Source organism: Heteronotia binoei, chromosome 11 (assembly GCF_032191835.1).
Source record: "Heteronotia binoei isolate CCM8104 ecotype False Entrance Well chromosome 11, APGP_CSIRO_Hbin_v1, whole genome shotgun sequence".
Lineage (NCBI taxonomy): Eukaryota > Metazoa > Chordata > Lepidosauria > Squamata > Gekkonidae > Heteronotia > Heteronotia binoei.
In genome coordinates this window covers 46020875-46038759 of record NC_083233.1, presented here as the reverse complement: position 1 = coordinate 46038759, position 17885 = coordinate 46020875, and the positions used below count along the sequence as shown (strand labels likewise).

Genomic DNA, 17885 nt, shown 5'->3' with positions numbered 1-17885 from the left:
GCAGTAGTGGGCAATATGAGAATGGTTGTGTGTGAACATTTCTTTCCTGATCCTGTGCCAGATTCTGCAACCCTGATATTTGTTGTTTTTCACTGAGCATTCACATCTCTCACAGTCAGTCATTGCCCCAGCAATCAGGGCTCACCCTAAACTGTCTGGCAGCCTAGGCAAGGCTAACTTCTGCCTCCCCTGCACTGATAATGTCACTGAGTCACATGGGGGCACCCAATTTTGTGCCCCCCCAGAAGGCCAGCGCCCTAGGCAATTGCCTAGTTTGCCTAGTGGCAGGACCAGCCCTGCCAGCAATGAGACAGAAATCCAGGAGAGTCCCCTCTGTTGGGTTCTAGAAAGCATTGCAAGGCAGCGTTGTTTTGAGGTGCTTTCAGCTAGTGGTGTTAGAATTGTCTGCTGTTTAAACATCTGTTGGGCTATGATTCTGGGCAGGTGGTGATGCTTGTTTGTAAATTTGCTGAGCCTGTTTATATCTACCTGTATAATATGAATAAATGCATAACTTGCCTCTGGACCCCTTTGGGGAGACAAGGTGGGATAGAGGAGGGAAATAATTAAATGCTTAGAGCTCTAAAGGGAACTCAGAGAAGGATCACCCTGTTGTGGTCTCTGAGGGGATGTTGCAAACGTGGGGAGCAGAAGTGAAATTTGGGCAATAACGACAACAAAAGGAAGTGATACAAATATTAAAAAAAGGTACAAGGGAATTCAGTGGTGCAGAAGGAAAGAGTAGAGTAGAGTTGCTGAAGTGTTTCCTGCAAAAGACATCCAAGGCTCATTCAGAATAGTGGATGGGCAGGCATCCATTGCACAGTGAAGGTGAAGGAGATCAAAGGGAATCAAACAGCTAGCATGAAGCCTGTGATCTTTATCTTGGGTGAGACCTCTACGGAGCTCTCAGCCATTCTCCTGGCTTCATCGCCTTGTCCTCCAAGCTCCGGTTTCTCTTTCAAGGAGAGCTACAGTGCCTACAGTGATCTTGATGCAGCAAACTGCCTATGGCATGGGAGGAATTTGGTAAACAAGGCCACAGGTTAATCCCTCCTGGCTGTGGAGTCGTTGCAGAAAAGTGGCGATGGTTCATCTGACAACTCTTGTGCTGTGCCACTTCAGCCCCCGCCCCCCCCCCCCCCGGGAAAAAATCATGTGTATTTGACTCTTTCCTCCTTCAACATGTTATGTTTTCACTACACCAAAGAAATTGAAACCAGGGGCAGTCTTAGCCAATGGGTGAAAGGGGCAGCTGCCCTGGGCTCTGTGGTGGGAGGGCCTCTGATTGCTCAAAGCTCCACCTCTCTGATAAAGGGGGGAAGAATAAAAAAAGCAGATTCCTGCTGCTGCTGCCCACATCTGGCCTGTTGGGAGCTTGAGATGCCTACTTGCAGCAGCAGCCATTCATCCAGGGATGCAAGCTTCCAGGTGTGACCTGGCCAATGCTCCTTCTAAGCTGTGGAGTCTTTTGAGCAAAAAGTCTACTTTGTGAACTCCTGGCATTAAAGTTGTGAGCGACGATTTGGTTACTGAATAAATTAGTTTGCTCTGGGGCCATCCTTCCTACCCTGAGACAAATGTGTGTGAACCGAGGGCTAAAAAACTGTGAGCTAGCTCACACTAACTCAGCTTAGAGGGAGCACTGGATCTGGAGATCCCCTGGAATTACAACTCCTCTCCAGACTACAGAGATCAGTTCCCCTGGAGAAAATGGATGCTTTGGAGAGTGGACTCTATGGTATTGGTCCCCACTGAGATCCCTGGCCTCCCCAGGCTCCATCCCCAAAACTCTAGGAGTTTCCCAAGCTGGATCTGGCCACCCTACCCATCCATCTCCTGCTGGTGGCCAACGGGGACCTGGCAGCTCTAAATGACTCCAACTGGGACTTGGGCTACCAGTTCAGTGGTGGCTGCTTGTGCACAGTCCTTCCAGGACTCAGGCATCCAGCTTTCAGTAATGGCTCTCACGCAGGGAAGAGGGCTGCCATTTGCTTGTCCCTGGCAGGGTAGGGCAGTGATTCTGGAGCCCAAAACTGGGCTTTTGCCCAGGGCTCCAGAATCTATAAGACCACCCTGAGAGAAACTTTATATTGCATGTTTGAGTAAGCAGTACTCCTTGGGGTAGAAATACATGTCTGCCCATTTTTCCCTGTTAATGGATTAATTCCTGACAGCCACAAAGGACAGCCAAGTTATTCTTCCTGGGGCACCTGTGTCTGTTTTGCTGGACAATTCTCTTTCGGTACCTGTTTCCAATTGCAACTTTCCAAACAGACACCAGCTTCACACCTGATGGTATATGCTGGTCCCCCCTCCTATGTGTGCATGTGGGAGTGGGGGAGAGTGTCTTCAAACTTGGTTTGCAGAACTCTCTGAGGAATTTGCATGTCTGCTTGATGGAAAACTTTCTGCAGAGCTTTGGCAACATCTGCAAGCTAAAAAGGAAGCAAACAGCAGAGAAGCATGTGGGTAGCATGCACAGTTCTCCTTTATTTGGGGACTGGGTCTGCAGTGATTATACTTCTCTGAGAACCTCAAGGGGGCTACAGGAAAGAGCTCTGCAGCTCATAAACTGCCTCCTCCCTGTCTAGAATTGAACCAAATGACTCCTGAGACTTGTCTAACTGCAGTGTTCCAGACATGCTCTGCCTTCGCACTGTGTGACCCCCCAGCTCCACCATCCCAAAGCCTCTTTCCCCTTTATAAAAGCATTACAAGTGGTTTTATTAGCATGCTCTGTTTCTAAAAGTGGTAGCTGACCTCACTGTTTCTCTATGTTTAATGGAGCCGACCAGGCATTATTAACTGACATCTCTCTTCTCCCCCTCCTCCTCTGCCCCATCTCTGACAGGCCCTGAAACGCCACAGCTGCAATCTCCATTTGGACACAGCTCTGCTTCTATGCATTCCTGGCCTAGAGAGTGACCCTGTTACACAAGCTTGAACACTGTAGGTGAGAACAGTTTAAAAGATGTGTGTTCACTAACTGACCTGTTTTTTTACCTCACTTTCCTGATGAAGAGGGGTGTCCCCCGAAAAGTGTGTGTATGAAAAGCATTTTAGGAGGCTTGAGTTCTCTGTGTGTGTGTGTGTGTGTGTGTGTGTGTGTGTGTGAGAGAGAGAGAGAGAGAGAGAGAGAGAGAGAGAGAGAGAGAGAGAGAGAGAGAGAGAGAGAGAGAGAGAGAGAGAGAGAGAGAGAGAGAGGGAAATGTAGCCTTCCTCTTGTATTCTTCACTGGGATGCAGCCCTCCAGTATATCCTTGGCTGGAGGTTGCCTCCTGACTCCAGTACATTCCCTCCCTTTATATCCAGCTAGAATAATCTGATCCAAGAAAACAGGCACTTTCCTTGTGGTCCTCAAGATAATCTAAGAGCATCCTTTTAGTCTGTGCCAGGCCTGCCTAACATAGTCTCAGCAGCAGACCTAACGCTCTCAATTTCTCTTGATTCTAAATTCTTACCAGCAAGAGCTATCAACTTCCTCATATGCCACTCCATAAGCCCAAAGGCCATTATTTTATTTTCTCCTGCCACTGGTTGGGGAAGGAGGGATTCCTTGTCTCCACCAAGTGGCCAGTACCTGATTAAATGTTCAGCTGTATGTGCATTGATTGTAACATGAGAATTAATCAATATATATATATATATAAAGAAAAATCACGTGTACATTGTACACATATTGTACATGTTTCTGTAACTTGTGGTCAGGACTTCTGCAACCTATCAGCATTCTTATCTGCCAGGTTGTTTGATAAAGAGAGACAGTGATCTGCCTAAGGCCTCTCCATGAGTGCATGGCAGAGGCAAGATTCAAACAAGGGACTCTTAGCTGTTATGCTCTTTTTATTTTAAATGTTTTTGTTTTCTTTTCTCTCTCTTTTCACACAACTGCAAACTTTCCCTGTGTTTGGTTTTGATGTCTAAGCCATAATCTCGGCCTTTCACTTCAATTCCCTGAGGGGTCAGCCATGTTAGCCTTTTGCAGCCAAAACAACAACAAAAGAGTTTTGTGGCGCCTTGAAGACCAGCAGTTCAATTGTGGCAGAAACTTTTATAGGCCAAAGCCTCCCTTCATCCCGTTGAATATCACTTTTGTCTAAATTGATTCTACTTGGCAAGAATTGACTTTGGCATTAAAACTTTCGGTTTTGCAGGGTCAGCTTGCTGGGGCAGCAAAGCTGCAAGGCCAGGTAAGGCTTGCTAAACGACAAGCTGTTTATCTAAGAAACTCCTGTAAAAGCTGGCTTGCTCCCTTCAGTCTGTTTACCTGCCACTTCTCTCTCTCCTCTCCCCTGGGTGCCACTCTTTAGCCTGTGTTTAAATTATGGGTGTTGGTGGAAGCAGCTGGGGTTGCTGTTTCCCTGACAGAAATAAAACCTCAGCCCTTGCTTGGTCACTGATGTTTCTTCAGAAACTGTTCACAAAATGGTCTGTTGCTGGTTTAAAATAAATTGCCCAGATGACCAGAAGCTTTGTCAGAACGGTTTATAGCCAGCTGGGAGACAGCCTTGACCTGCTGAAATTTCAACCCTTCATTTGCCATAACAAAGCCTATCTACTGTGAACAGGTAGGTTAATTTCAGCCTTCGCAGATGCTGGGAGCCTCAGGGCTGGCCAAACAGGGAAATCTCCCTTTTTCTTTTTTGTCCCCCCTCTTCTTCTCCCTTTTAACTGCTGTGTGGTCACTTGTTTTCATTTCCTGTTTGTGCATTTGAGAGAATTGTCTTCTCTGTTGTTGCAAAATATATTCAACATTCACTAGGGAATTGCCTCCTGGCCTGGGGAGTGGCTTCAGCCTGAGGCTTTAAGGTGTGTGTGTGTGTGTGTTTGCACCCAAGAGTAGCTACTGAATGCAGCCAAGGTGTACAAGCCATTGTGTTGGTGGGAGATGCTGGTAATGGGATGAGGGGAGATTTGGGTCCACTGTGCTTTTATAGAATTACAAGCTGGGAGTCAATGAAAAACTAAAAGAAGGAACACGCAGGGCTTCTTTTGTCACAGGAACTTCTTTGCATATTAGGCCACACACCCCTGCTGTAGCCAATCCTCCTAGAGCTTACAGAAAGCTCTGTAAGAAGAGCCCTGTAAGCTCTTGGAGGATTGGCTACATAAGGGGTGTGTGGCCTAATATGTAAATATGCTACGAAAAAAAACCCCTACGAACATGAAAAAAGAGAATTGGAAAAGTCTTCTGTACTCACATACTCAGATCCCTCTATCCAGGTTTCTATACATACAGTTTATTTCCCAGTCTCTGTCTTTTTTTTTTTCCTTTCCCTTCTTTGACTGACTCCCAACAACATGCACTAGTCTGTGTCTCCTGGACCATGCTCAGTATACACCTGCTCATTTTTTGATTGTTTTTTGGTTACTATCACAGAGCCATAGTTTTCTGCCTACTGAAAGAGTTTGCTGTGTACACAGGAACCCCTTCTCCTGACTTTGGATGGCCTGGTTTGACTGCTTTTTTAAATCAGTAGAAGCCACCCTCTGTACTATTAGATTCCGTTGTAATAGCAGTGTGGACACTAACTAGCATTGTACTGGTAAGCTGATCTATGCATATTCCCTAGTGTCCTGTGTGCAGACTCCTGTGTGCTCAATCACAAACAGGATGAAACATCGAACTAGCAAAAAACCAAAGATGTTAGGGAAGCAAGATGGGGGAGTGTTTCAATCAGCTCTCTTCTAACAGGTCTTAAGCAAGGGTGTATCTACATAAAATTAATAGGATAATAGGAACTAGAAGCATAGCATGTCCATTCTTCCTTGTCCACAGCACCAAAGCAGAGTCCACCATAGATTTAGCCAAAATCTGAGATCAGGGAAGTCTAAGGTGTGCAATAGGCTAAGTTGCCAGTTGTGCTGGCTCACTTACACTCATGACCAAGTCATACTCCATAGAGGAAGGGAGCTACCATCTCTCCTTTTATCTACTCCAGCCACTGCTAGTCTGATCTGGGATGGGGAATGCAAATACCTCTCTGACACCAAATGATATCAGCCAGACTCTGGGTGCAAAGAGATGCTGTGATAAAGCCATTGCTGACAGTGCTGCAGAAGCAATGGATGTTTAGGGTGCCTCTTTTCCCAGGAGGCTCCACACTTACTATGCTCTTATTTTGTGACTTTCTTTTTTCATGCACACACCTCATCAGAAACTATTCCTCGAACACACAAAAAAACAGCTCTCAAACTAAATGTTTGCAGCCTCAGGCAAATCTGCATTCTAAACATAACAATTGCCATGAGCACACTCGAAAGGACCAGCTTGGAACAACAAGCAGATTCTCTTTAGTCATTCTGCAAACACAGGCTGGGGCTGGGGGAGGGAGAACACTTTCAGGGCTTATTCAAACAACATAGTCTGGCCCAGAGCCACCACAGACTCTTGCCACTTGACAAAATGCTCTGGTATGACCCATTTTGTGGCCTGCTCTTTCCTTGCCAAAAAGGCCTTGTGACCCCCTTTCCATATTCAACTGGCAATGTATAAACTTCTATTGTAATGCAGGGTGCTGGCTGCTGGTGGTTATGACCCCACCCATGTGTAGCACAAGCCTGCATTTTACTGCAGGAATGAGAATGCTTGCGGCTTATGAGTTCTTGACTCTGCCTTCGAAAAGTCCCTTCCCTCTTTTGACGAGTTACTGCTGTAGCCTACACATGGGAGAACAAATAGGAGAATCTTGGCCCTGCTTTCTTTCTGGACCCTCCCCACATCCTTGCCCCTTTGCCAGTTTCTTTGTCCTCCTAAGTTGGAAGAATTCTCATTGCAAGAGAGAGCTTTACATCACTTCTGAAATGTATTTTGTCTGGTGAGTTCCCATGGAGAATGAAGATCCATTAGTGTGTTGGTGGAAAGGTGAAAACCAGTTCAGAAAGGAAAGCAAAACAATAGAATTACTGGAACATGTCTTGTCTGTTTATGCTGGAAACCCAGAATATTAGTTAAGAGGTATTCATTAAGCACACACACTTCACAAAACTGGATTGAAATTGTGCATCTTGTTTGCCGCTAACTGCAAGGCATTTTTATATGTATCTAGAAAGATGCATTTAATATTTTCAGGGAGCTTTGCAAAACATGGGAACCAGTGAGATTTCCTAGGAGCCCACTAGGAGGAAAAACTTGCTTCCTGATCATTTAGTCACCAGGCAAAATCTTAAGGGTGTACCTGGCTACTGGCTACTTGGAGATCTGCACCCCAAAGCATTGCCTCTGCTAAGTTTTCATGGCAATTGACAAGGCTTCCATTGCCAAAGGATACTTTATGGATTTTTGTGTGCTGCTTTTTTCTGTTTGTAGCATGCACGGCAATGAATCCTGAAGGGCAGTCACGGTTTGTGCTGTTCTCAGAAGAAAACAGTTACAGACAGGGCTAAATATTAACAACACTAATGACTTATCTAGCATGAAGGAGGGGGGAATGGTGTACACCTGGTTGGAGAAATTTCAGTTTCAAGAGATGCAGAAGTAGAAATCCATTTTCTGTTTATTGCACAGAAGACTACGTTAGTTAATGGGACCTTTGGTCATAGGCACTCATTATCCTGACTCAGTAATGGCTTCCTATCTCCTTCCTGCAGGTCCTTTTTTTGGTGCATGAAATGGCCAACGTTACACAGATATCCAAAGATGAACTAGAAGAACTCAGAGAGGCCTTTGCCAAAGTGGGTAAGTGGACTGATGGCTTCCTCTGCCATGAATTATGCATTTGTTACTGAGAGCCAGACATTAGATTGGCTACCTTGTGAGAGCATTTGTGCAGCCATCCCCTCTCCCCCTAACGTTTGCTGGTATTTGCACAAGATTTAATTATTGGTTTAGAGATGAGGACAGGAATACTGATAAAGCTCTTCACTCTGCCTATGTGACAGTGTTCCTTGATTATTCATAGTGGTTTTTGTGATATTATGTTGCCTGTGAGCCAAAATTGAGTGGAGTTGGGATAGATGTTGCAACAAATCCTTATAACTTTTCTGTCAATGACCTGGAAGATCTGATGGCTAAGAATGGATCAAGCACACGAAACCTGCAGTCCAACATTTCCTCTGAAGAGATAATGGGGAACTGTGAATGATTGTTGGAGCTAGGGTTGACTGACCCCACCTCAGTGGAGGCCAGGGTCCCCCCTGCCACCAGGCACTGCCCCCAGCCACCAGTCAGTTGACTGGCAGGGGAACTTACCTGGAGAAAGATAAAGACCCAGGCTTTGTTGCTGGTCTTGCACAGAAATTGATGTCATCACACTAGTGACATCCAAGTAACTCTCGTTTTTGGCCACTCTATGGTAGAAGCTAGTTTGACCATAGAGTTTTTGTCCAAATACCAGAGCATCTCCTGGATGTTGCTGATGACATCACTTTCTGTGCAACACTGGTGACAAGGCATGGGCTTTTATCTTTCTCCAGGTAAGTCCCCCCACATCTCCCACTGGTTGTCAGGATGGACCCGACAGTTCTAGGTGGAGCACCTACTTGTTATGCAGAAGATCCCAGGTAGGTGTGTGCAGCAAAAACCCAGTATTTTTCTGGTTTAGGTATACTGAACCAAAAAAAAAGTATTTCCCAATATTCAGGATTGTTGAATTTTTTCAGCATACAGACCTGGCTGAGACTCTCCTGCCCAGCCGTTTAAATGGCTGGGCAGTAGAGGCTGGCCGCAGGAAATGTGTGTGATGGGGAAATCTCTCCCTGTAGCACGCACACCTGGCTGGGAGCCTTCTCCTTCCTGGCAATTTAAATCATGGAGCAGAAGAAACTGGCCCTGCGATCTCTGAACAGTGGGGAGGTCTCTCCCTGCTGCACGCAGATCTGGCTTGAGGACTCCACCAGCCAAGGTGGTGTGGATCTCTCAGCTTATGTCGCTGCAGCTGATCCTCTCCTTGGTATAAGTAACCTGAATAAAAGCCATTTTTTTTGGCTATTATTCAGGCTCAGCTATATTACTAGCTGAATTAATACCTGAAAAATACCAATAAGGTATTTTTCAAGTATTCATTTGGTTTGGCTTATGCCAAATGCACACCCCTAGTCCCAGGTTCGATCCTTGGTAGCATCTCCTGTTAAATTCTCCAGTATCTCAGGCAGATAAGGGAGTTTCCCAATGCTTGCTATTTGAGATACTTTGACAGCTAGAGTATCTCAAAGATACTGGAAAAAGCTGCCAGTCAGAATAAATAGCACCAAGTCACATGGACCAAAGGCATAACGGTATAAGGCAGATTCATGTGTACATCTGACTCAGATTATTTGAGTCAAGATTCCATCACTAATAATAAGGCTAATAAAATAGAAATTAATATGAATGCCTATCCTGAATGTTTGTTTCTGAGCATTCACATATACTCTCTTAGTGATCTTTTCAGTAAGCTCATAAGACACTTTTGCCAAAAAGTAAAGTAAAGTCATGAAAACTGGCTGGCCCCATGAACACCTAAATATCCCTTTGTTAATCATTTGTGGCATAAAAGGTAATAATTTTCATCACCTTGCCTTGCTCACAGGCAATTAATTCCTAACTCATCACAGGCAACTGAGTGAGTAAAAGGCAAGAGACATTTGGAGATTGTTCGCTGTTGACTGCCTCTGCATAGTGACCCTTTAACTTCCTCAGCAGTCTTCCACCAAAAACTAACCAGGGCTGAGCCTGCTGAGGATCTGAGATCTAACAAGACTGGGCTATCTGGGTCATGGCACTATTTATTTTAGTGTTATAAAAATTTGCAGTATACTTTTAGAGAAATTTTAAAAAATGAAATATCAAGCACAGAACAGCAGCAGAATGAAACAAGGCAAAGTGGGAGAAAAAAGCTTCCAGGCCGAGTGGGAGCTGGAGACATTTCCCTGGAATCTTGAAAGCATTGGAGCTGTGAGGAGAAAGTCCCTGCTCTTTGCAGAGGCCAGCCTACCTTCCACACAGGATAGAAACTTCAGCAAGACCTCGTTAGCAAAACTTAAAGTGGAAGGATGGGGTGATGGTGGGGTTGCCAACCTCCAGGTAGTGGCTGGTGATCTCCTGGGATTACAAGTGATCTCCAGGCAACAGAGATAAGATCACCTGGAGAAAATGGCTGCTTTGGACGGTGGACTCTATGGCATGTGACAGAGTATTGGGCTGGATGGGCTATTGACCTGATCCAACATGGCTTCTCTTATGTTCCTATGGTGTTCTGGTACCCCACTGAAGTCCCTCCAGTCCCCCCCGTCCTCCTCAGGTGCCACTTCCAAAATCTCCAGGTATTCCCAACCCAGTGCTGGCAACCCTAGGTGATGGTGATTCTTGTTTAACCTGTAAATAAGGTATAGTGGCATTAGTAACCCCACTTGGGGCTCATAATGTGTGTGCAGGGGGAGGCTAAGGTGGAAGAGAGTGACTTGCCTAATGCTGCAGCTGAGCTGAGATTTGAACAGAATTCCCCCTCACTCACAGCTTGCCCTGCACTGCCTCAGCTCACGCTGAAACCAATGTAAAAATAAGACCATCCCTTCAGATCTTACAATTGTTTTTTCTTGGGGTGAAAAGTTCTCTCCTTTGGATGCTGAGGGAGCTCCCAGGCCTTGTGTGTAATTCTGGAAAGCAGGTAAGGTGGCAGACAAGAACCTAAATTTTGTTTCGAAAAACATCTGAAAGCAATTAGACTACCCACCCAATTTGCAATAGTGAACAAAGGATCATATTCACATTCTCTTTGAGCTTGTGCATCCAGCCACACTGTGCAGGAAGTGCCTTTTTCGTGTTGCTGGATGCATGTGAAGATGCCAGAGGAGGCACAAGATTCAAGAAATTGGGGAAGAAGGCTGGAGATGTCCAGTGCTCAAGTTGGATTTGATCTGTAAAGAAATGAAGACTTATCTGATCCAGAATTTGCCTCGGTGGCTCTGGGAAGCTAGCCAGATCCAGAAATCTCGCCAGCACAGGCTTGCTCGTATATCTGGAACTGCCCTCTAGTGTACAAACTCAATACTGCAGACTACTTAAAACGTGGCAACAGCAAGAACAACAGCAAAAAAGAAGAAGAAAAAAAAGGAAATACCAATCAGGTCATAAAGTTTAACTGTAGATAGGGACCAGTGCGGAAAAACTTATTGGTAGCTTTAGTGGTCTGTGACTCATTGGTCACACAGCTCCTTCACATGAAGAAAGTTCCCAGTTTAGTCCCCAGTGTCTGCAGCTAAACCATCAGAGGTAGGAGGTGCTGGAAAAGACCTTTCTCTGTCTGAGTCCCTGGAGAGCCACTCTTACTCCGAATATGTTAAGCCAGCAGCCAAGTTTGCCCTGGGCAAGTGACCCAAAGAATGCTGTGCAAGAGGAATTTGTTATGAATAAGCTGAGCATCCTCCCTAATGAGTGTGTGGTGGGGTGGAGGCAGAGATTTACTAGGACAAAGTCCAAGACTTGCTGGGTTGCTACCAAGCAATATTTCACCCAGATCTCAACTTACTTTTGTGCCTGTCTCTTCCTTTGATGTTCCAGACCTCAACAGCAATGGATTTATCTGTGACTATGAACTGCATGAGCTCTTCAAAGAAGCCAACTTGCCTCTTCCTGGCTACAAAGTGAGAGAGATCATTCAGAAGCTCATGATTGATGGTGACAAGAATAAAGATGGAAGGATCAGCTTTGAAGAATTTGTTTACGTAAGCATGTTTAAAGTTCCCTGCTGCTAGTCCTGCATTGTCTACAGGGCTCAGTACTGGTTCCAAATGCTTTTTAACTTGTTCATTAATTATTTGGAGTTGGGAATAAGCAGTGAAGTGCCTAAGTTTGCAGATGACACTAAATTGTTCAGGGTGGTAAGAACCAGAGAGGATTGTGAGGCATTCCAAAGGGATCTGTCGAGGCTGGGTGAGTGGGCGTCAATGTGGCAAATGAGGTTCTAGGTGGCCAAGTGCAAAGTAATGCACATTGGGGCCAAAAATCCTAATTATAAAATTTCTCTGCATTGCATGAAGGCCAACTCTCTTGTCTCTGAACCTTAGGAAAATAACATTCTACAGCAGAGTGGAAATAATTTTGTACAAGCCCAAAACTTAAATTCATCCAATAAAACTTTGCCCATCAGTTTCTTAAGTAGTACCATCACTCCACACCCCCCCCCCCACAGCTAGTCTTACTTCCCGCAGATCATTGCTGTTGCCTGTTGCTGCTCAGAGTAGTGGCGGGACAAAAATAAAAGACAAAACATAGCTGGCCTCTGTGTCAGTACTTCACTTCCAGATACAACCTAGAAGGAACAGTGGGTAGCTGTAAGAACTGCCAGCAACTCTATGGTTTTACCATAGAGTTTCTAGCAATTTCTAGTGCTAACTACACACCAACGCATCCCTGCGCACCCAAGCCTCCCATGTTGCCAGGTTTGGCATAGCATCTTTATCCCCAGCAGTGACTATGTAGTATGAGAGGGGGGAGGAAATCTGCGCTTTGGAATCACAAATCGTTCTGAGAATTGTCAAGTTGTCTAGAGTCAAAACAGGCCAAATGAATGTCTCAGGTGCAAACCATGATTTAATATGTAGGAAACATTAAGGACTGACTTGCCTGAACTTGGCTTCCTGACTGTAATTTTCTGGATCTTTCTTTTTTATGATTTGGATTTTGGGAAGCCTGTTGACAGATTGTCTTTCAAAACTTATTCCCTCAGGGCCAAACTATATATGACATTGAGCTGTGTAGTTCTTTCCTGGTGTTCCAGGATGGGTTTCTTCCTCTTCCCGCTTCCAAAAATGCAGCTGTGGAAGTTGCAAGCTTCTAAAGATCTGTGCAGGGAGAAAAGTTCTTATACGAACTCCAGCATCACAGAAGCTAATCAGAGCAGCACTCTGAACCAGCTAATAGAAGCTATGTACTGGGAAAGATTCAAATATGAGATGGAGATATTTAGGGAGTTAGGGGTTGAGTGTTAGGAGGTGGAAATTGAGAATTGGGAATGAGAGGGAAGGGTTAGTTTAACAAGAGAGTGAACTAAAGAACTGTGGAGTGATAAGATGTTTGTTTTAAGTTCCCCTGTCTGGGTAATATGTGTTGCAGTATGCCAGCAAGGTTTGTTGGGTCCAGTGTGTAACTTGGTTGCAGGAGATTGCTGTATTTATATGCTATAAACCTTCCTGAGAATAGTGTTTGTCTTTAGGCATTTGTTGTTTGAAACCTAACTCCCCACAACTCCTGGTTAAATACTAATTTATTTATTTATTTATTTTATTCGATTTATATCCCGCCCTACCCCACCGAAGCGGGCTCAGGGCGGCTCACAACATAAAATTCTAACAATAAATCAAAAATTAAAATACATTAATAATTTACACAGTAAAATAAAACACAATTGTCAGCGTGCTATGCTACAGTCTTCTTAAAATTCAGCTATTCAGGTATTCAGATATTCCGACATTCAGATATTCTGATGTTCAGATGTCGGTCAGTTGTATGCCAACCGGAAGAGGACTGTTTTACAGGCCCTGGGGAACTGCCCAAGGTCCCACAGGCCCTCACCTCCTCCGGCAATTGGTTCCACCAGCAAGGGGCTTTGATCGAAAAAGCCCTGTCCCTAGTTGACTTTCGACGGGCCTCCTTTGGCCCGGGGATTGTAAGGAGATTCTGAGAACCCGATCTCAGCACTCTCTGGGGAACATATGGGGAGAGACGGTCCCTAAGGTAAGCAGGTCCTAGGCCATATAGGGCTTTAAAGGTAATAACCAGCACCTTGTACCGAACTTGGTATATTATCGGCAGCCAGTGCAGTCCCCGAAGCCCCGGCTGAATGTGCTCCCATCTAGGGAGCCCTAATAACAGCCGGGCGGCGGCATTCTGCACTAGCTGCGACTTCCAGGTTCGGCACAGGGGCAGCCCCATGTAGAGGGCATTACAATAATCCAACCTTGAGGTGACTGTTGCATGGATCACTGTTGCCAGATCGTCGTTATCCAGGAAAGGGGCCAATTGCCTTGCCCGCCTAAGGTGAAAAAATGCAGACTTGGCAGTGGCTACTATTTGGGCCTCCATAGTTAGGGCAGGCTCCAATAGTACCCCCAAGCTCTTGACCCTGTGTGCCGCTGTCAAAGGGACACCGTCAAGGGCTGGTAAGGGAATCTCCCCCCCCCCCCCCGGACCACGGCAACCCAAGCAAAGGACCTCTGTCTTCGCTGGATTTAGTTTCAATCCACTCAGCCTGAGCCATCTAGACACGGCTAGTAACGCCAGGTCCAGATTTTCTGGGACACAGGCAGGCCAGCCGTCCATAAGTAGATAGAGCTGGGTGTCATCAGCGTACTGGTGGCAGTCCAGCCCATACTTCTGGGCAATCTGGTCAAGGGGGCGCATGTAGATGTTGAACAACATCAGGGAAAGTACTGCCCCCTGAGGCACCCCGCAATCAAGCAGGCGCCTCCGAGACAATTCATTCCCGATCGCCACCCTTTGTCCCCGACCATCAAGGAAAGAGGAAAGCCATTGTAGAGCCAACCTCTGAATCCCTGTGTCGGCGAGACGGCAGGTCAGCAACCGATGGTCGACCGTATCGAACGCTGCCGATAGGTCTAACAACATCAATACCGCCGAGCCGCCTCGATCCAGATGCCGATCCATTTACCTCAGTTGTATGTGTCCCTCTAAATAAACTTGGTTCTTGTTCACCATCATTTTCCTGTCAACATACCTCCGTATTTCCCTAAACTCTTTTAAAGATCCTACTGAGAACCCTGGTGTATTGGGAAATTTAAGTGAGGGTGCAAAAATCCTGTGGGGTGGTGCCTGGCTGCCAAGATCTCCATCACAATGGACACTTAGCATAGACAAAAGGAAGTTCTTCTTTACATCATGAGTAATTAAATTATCATATTCATTGCTAACATGGATGACTTTTAAAACAAGATGTGTTCGTGGGAAGTAAAGGGAGCCTCTGTATTCAGAGGCAAGAAACCTGTGAATACAAGTGCTAGAAGACAGCATCTGGACTTTAGCCTCCATACCTGGTTTGATGGCCCTTCAGGGCAGTAGGGTGATCACTGTGTGAAAGAGGATGCTAAAGAGCCAGTTTGGTGTAGTGGTTAAGTTGGTGGACTCTTATCTGGAAGAACCAGGTTTGAGTCCCCACTCCTCTACATGCAACTGGTGGAGTTTCTCAGCAGCAGTTTCTGTCAGAGCTCTCTCAGCCTCACCTACCTCATACGGTGTTTGTTGTGGGAAGGGGAAGAAGGAGATTGTAAGCCGCACTGAGAATCTAAGTGAAGAGCAGGGTATAAATCCAATCTTTTTCTTCTCTAAACTAGATGGACCACTAGTCTGATCCAGCAAGGCTCTACTTATGTTCTTAAGTGCCTTTAAAACATTCTCCCACACATATACATACATGCCAAGCTGCTCCATTCCAACATGGGAGTAGTTGCCTAGCATTTTCACTAAGTTGTATCTCGTAAATTTGTCCTATACTGAATCAATTCCATTGAAGTATTGTAGAAAAGTCTAGTAAAAAACTAGCATGCCAGGAAGAGGGTTCTAAGTTAGCTTTTTCCCTTAAATGCTTATTTTCTGCTGCAGGGACTTTTTCCTGTCTGCTGCACTCCTTTATATGGAGGAGTATTCAGCCATCTGACATGATAGATTCCAAATCCACATTTATCAGCTCATTGAGTACTAATCTGAAAATGCTGTATGTTTCTTTATATCTATATATATACACACACACACACACACAATACATACATTGTATTTTTATAAGCCCGTTTGAAAGCTACAAGGGACAGGGCCTTCTCCATAATGGCTCCATCTTGGTGGAACCAGCTGCCGGAAGAGGTAAGGGCCCTGCGGGACCTTGCCCAATTCTGCAGGGCCTGTAAGACAGCCCTCTTCCGGCTGGCCCACAACTGTCCGGCACTGAGTACTGAACACTGAACATCGAATTTGAATTGAGCGTAACTTAAGACCGCTGAATGATTTTAATGTTTTATGTATATAACAAATGTTTAGATTTTTTAACTATAAATTATGTAATGTTAATTTTAATGCTTAATTTTATATTTTATGTTAGTTTTACATGTTGTAAGCCGCCCTGAGCCACCTAGTGGGAAGGGCGGGATATAAATCTCAGATAAATAAATAAAAAAAATTAACATGATTTATTTAACAAATTAGATTTTTCAAGAGGTGAAGAGCAGCGACATTGCTAAAACATTCAGAAAAGCCATCAACCGAAAAGAAGGCATTTGTGCAATCGGTGGGACATCTGAGCTGTCTAGTGAAGGCACCCAGCACTCTTACTCAGGTATTTCTCTGATATTCTAATAGTTTTGGGGCTAAACCAAAATAAACCTATGAATCAGAAGCCACCAAAGAGCTGGTGCCAGGGAAGCCCACTGGAGTCAAGAAGTTGTGGCTGATCCACACCGTTCAGAAAGTTATACTGGCTTCATGTAGCCCTATCACACCGAAGTTCATTTTGGCAAGCTTTCTGTAGATCAGACCAACCCATCTCTAGAAACCATAGTCTGCAATTTGTGTAGGGCAGCTTTCATCATACAGATTCCTGCCCCTTTGGTTGCTGAAGTCACAGCTGTTAAAACTGTGCCACTTCCAGAGTAGCTGGTATTTATGGTAGCACATCCCTGAAGAATCTCATACATCTGCTTCCTTCTGTAGTTTTTATTCCCAAACAGTGGGGTGGTGGGGAATTTGGTGGAAGATTTCTTGGTAGGACTAAACTCTGTGTTGCTTTGCCAGGGTGACTGAGCGGTAAATGTACAGGGAGCAAATTTACAATCTCTTCCCTTTTTTAGAGGAAGAAAAATACGCCTTTGTGAACTGGATAAACAAAGCCTTAGAAAACGACCCAGACTGTAGGCATGTCATTCCAATGAACCCAAACACAGATGATCTCTTCAAAGCAGTCGGGGATGGGATTGTTCTGTGGTAAGTTGAGAGCTCTGGTTATTCCCCATTATAGATACAATTGGAAATGTGCAGGGAGGAAGAAATGGTTGTTGCTGTACTCACAGTGCAGTCCTAAGCAGAGTTACACCCTTCTAATTTAGAATGGCTTGGTGAAAAGTGAGTTCATGCAAAAACCACAAGTGATATTTCCATATTAATTTTCTGAGGTCACTCCACCCATGTGTGGTAGAGTCATGATTCAGCCACACTGAAAACAAGATGCATTTTCAGTGACTGCATTTCATGTGATTAAATTTTGATTTTAGTTCCAATTAGATTTGTTTCTCCAGTACATTTTAATTCCATGCTTCAAAGAGCACAAACTTGCACACACATTCCGATTGCATTTATATCTTGCCTCTCTTCCGTGGAACTGAAGATAGTGTCTATGCAGGGCAGGAGGGAGTTCCCAGGCTGTCTCCTTTCTTGCCATTGACCAGATTCAGGGCTGCAGTCACACCCACTAAATAATGCACTTTCAATCCACTTTCAGTGCACTTTCCAAATGGATTTTACTTTGTGAACTGGCTTCCAGCAAGATGAGAAATCATAGAAAGATGCTATTTTATTTTCATAAATGTTTAAACTTGACCAAGATGTTTTTTACTTCATTCCAAAACTTCCCCAGGAGAGATATCTGAACATAGTAAATAATCAATAAGTTGTATCATAAGCCTGTATGTATACAATCTGCTTGACCTCTGAAGAAGGCCTTTGGGGACCAAACACATAGGGTCGCATTGTTTTCCACTTGTACTTTATGTATTTTAATTTGTAATGAGACTAATGTTGGGCTCCAAAATATATTTAATTATTTAATAATAAATACATGTATTTTTGATAATATTTAAGCTATATATATTGGTTTTAACAATAGGCCCTCAACTTGGTTTCTTGTTAACTATTTTGTTTCTTGATTCTAATATTCTTTCCCCTCTTTGTTTTTTTCATACTAAGT

General features: G+C 44.6%; 1 protein-coding gene across 4 annotated transcripts in view; it reads left to right on the top strand.

Annotated features, from left to right (window-relative positions):
• PLS3 (plastin 3) overlaps positions 1-17885 on the top strand; it is a 68603-nt gene that overhangs the window by 35296 nt on the left and 15422 nt on the right. For 3 of the 4 annotated variants that reach the window (XM_060249913.1, XM_060249916.1, XM_060249914.1), the window contains exons 2-6: positions 2855-2956; positions 7594-7681; positions 11483-11646; positions 16133-16262; positions 16774-16906. In XM_060249913.1, the coding sequence (XP_060105896.1) occupies positions 7615-7681; positions 11483-11646; positions 16133-16262; positions 16774-16906 (494 nt within the window). In that variant the 5' untranslated portion in view covers positions 2855-2956; positions 7594-7614. The remainder of the gene's footprint in view (positions 1-2854; positions 2957-7593; positions 7682-11482; positions 11647-16132; positions 16263-16773; positions 16907-17885) is intronic. The other variant, XM_060249917.1, reaches the window with a different exon arrangement.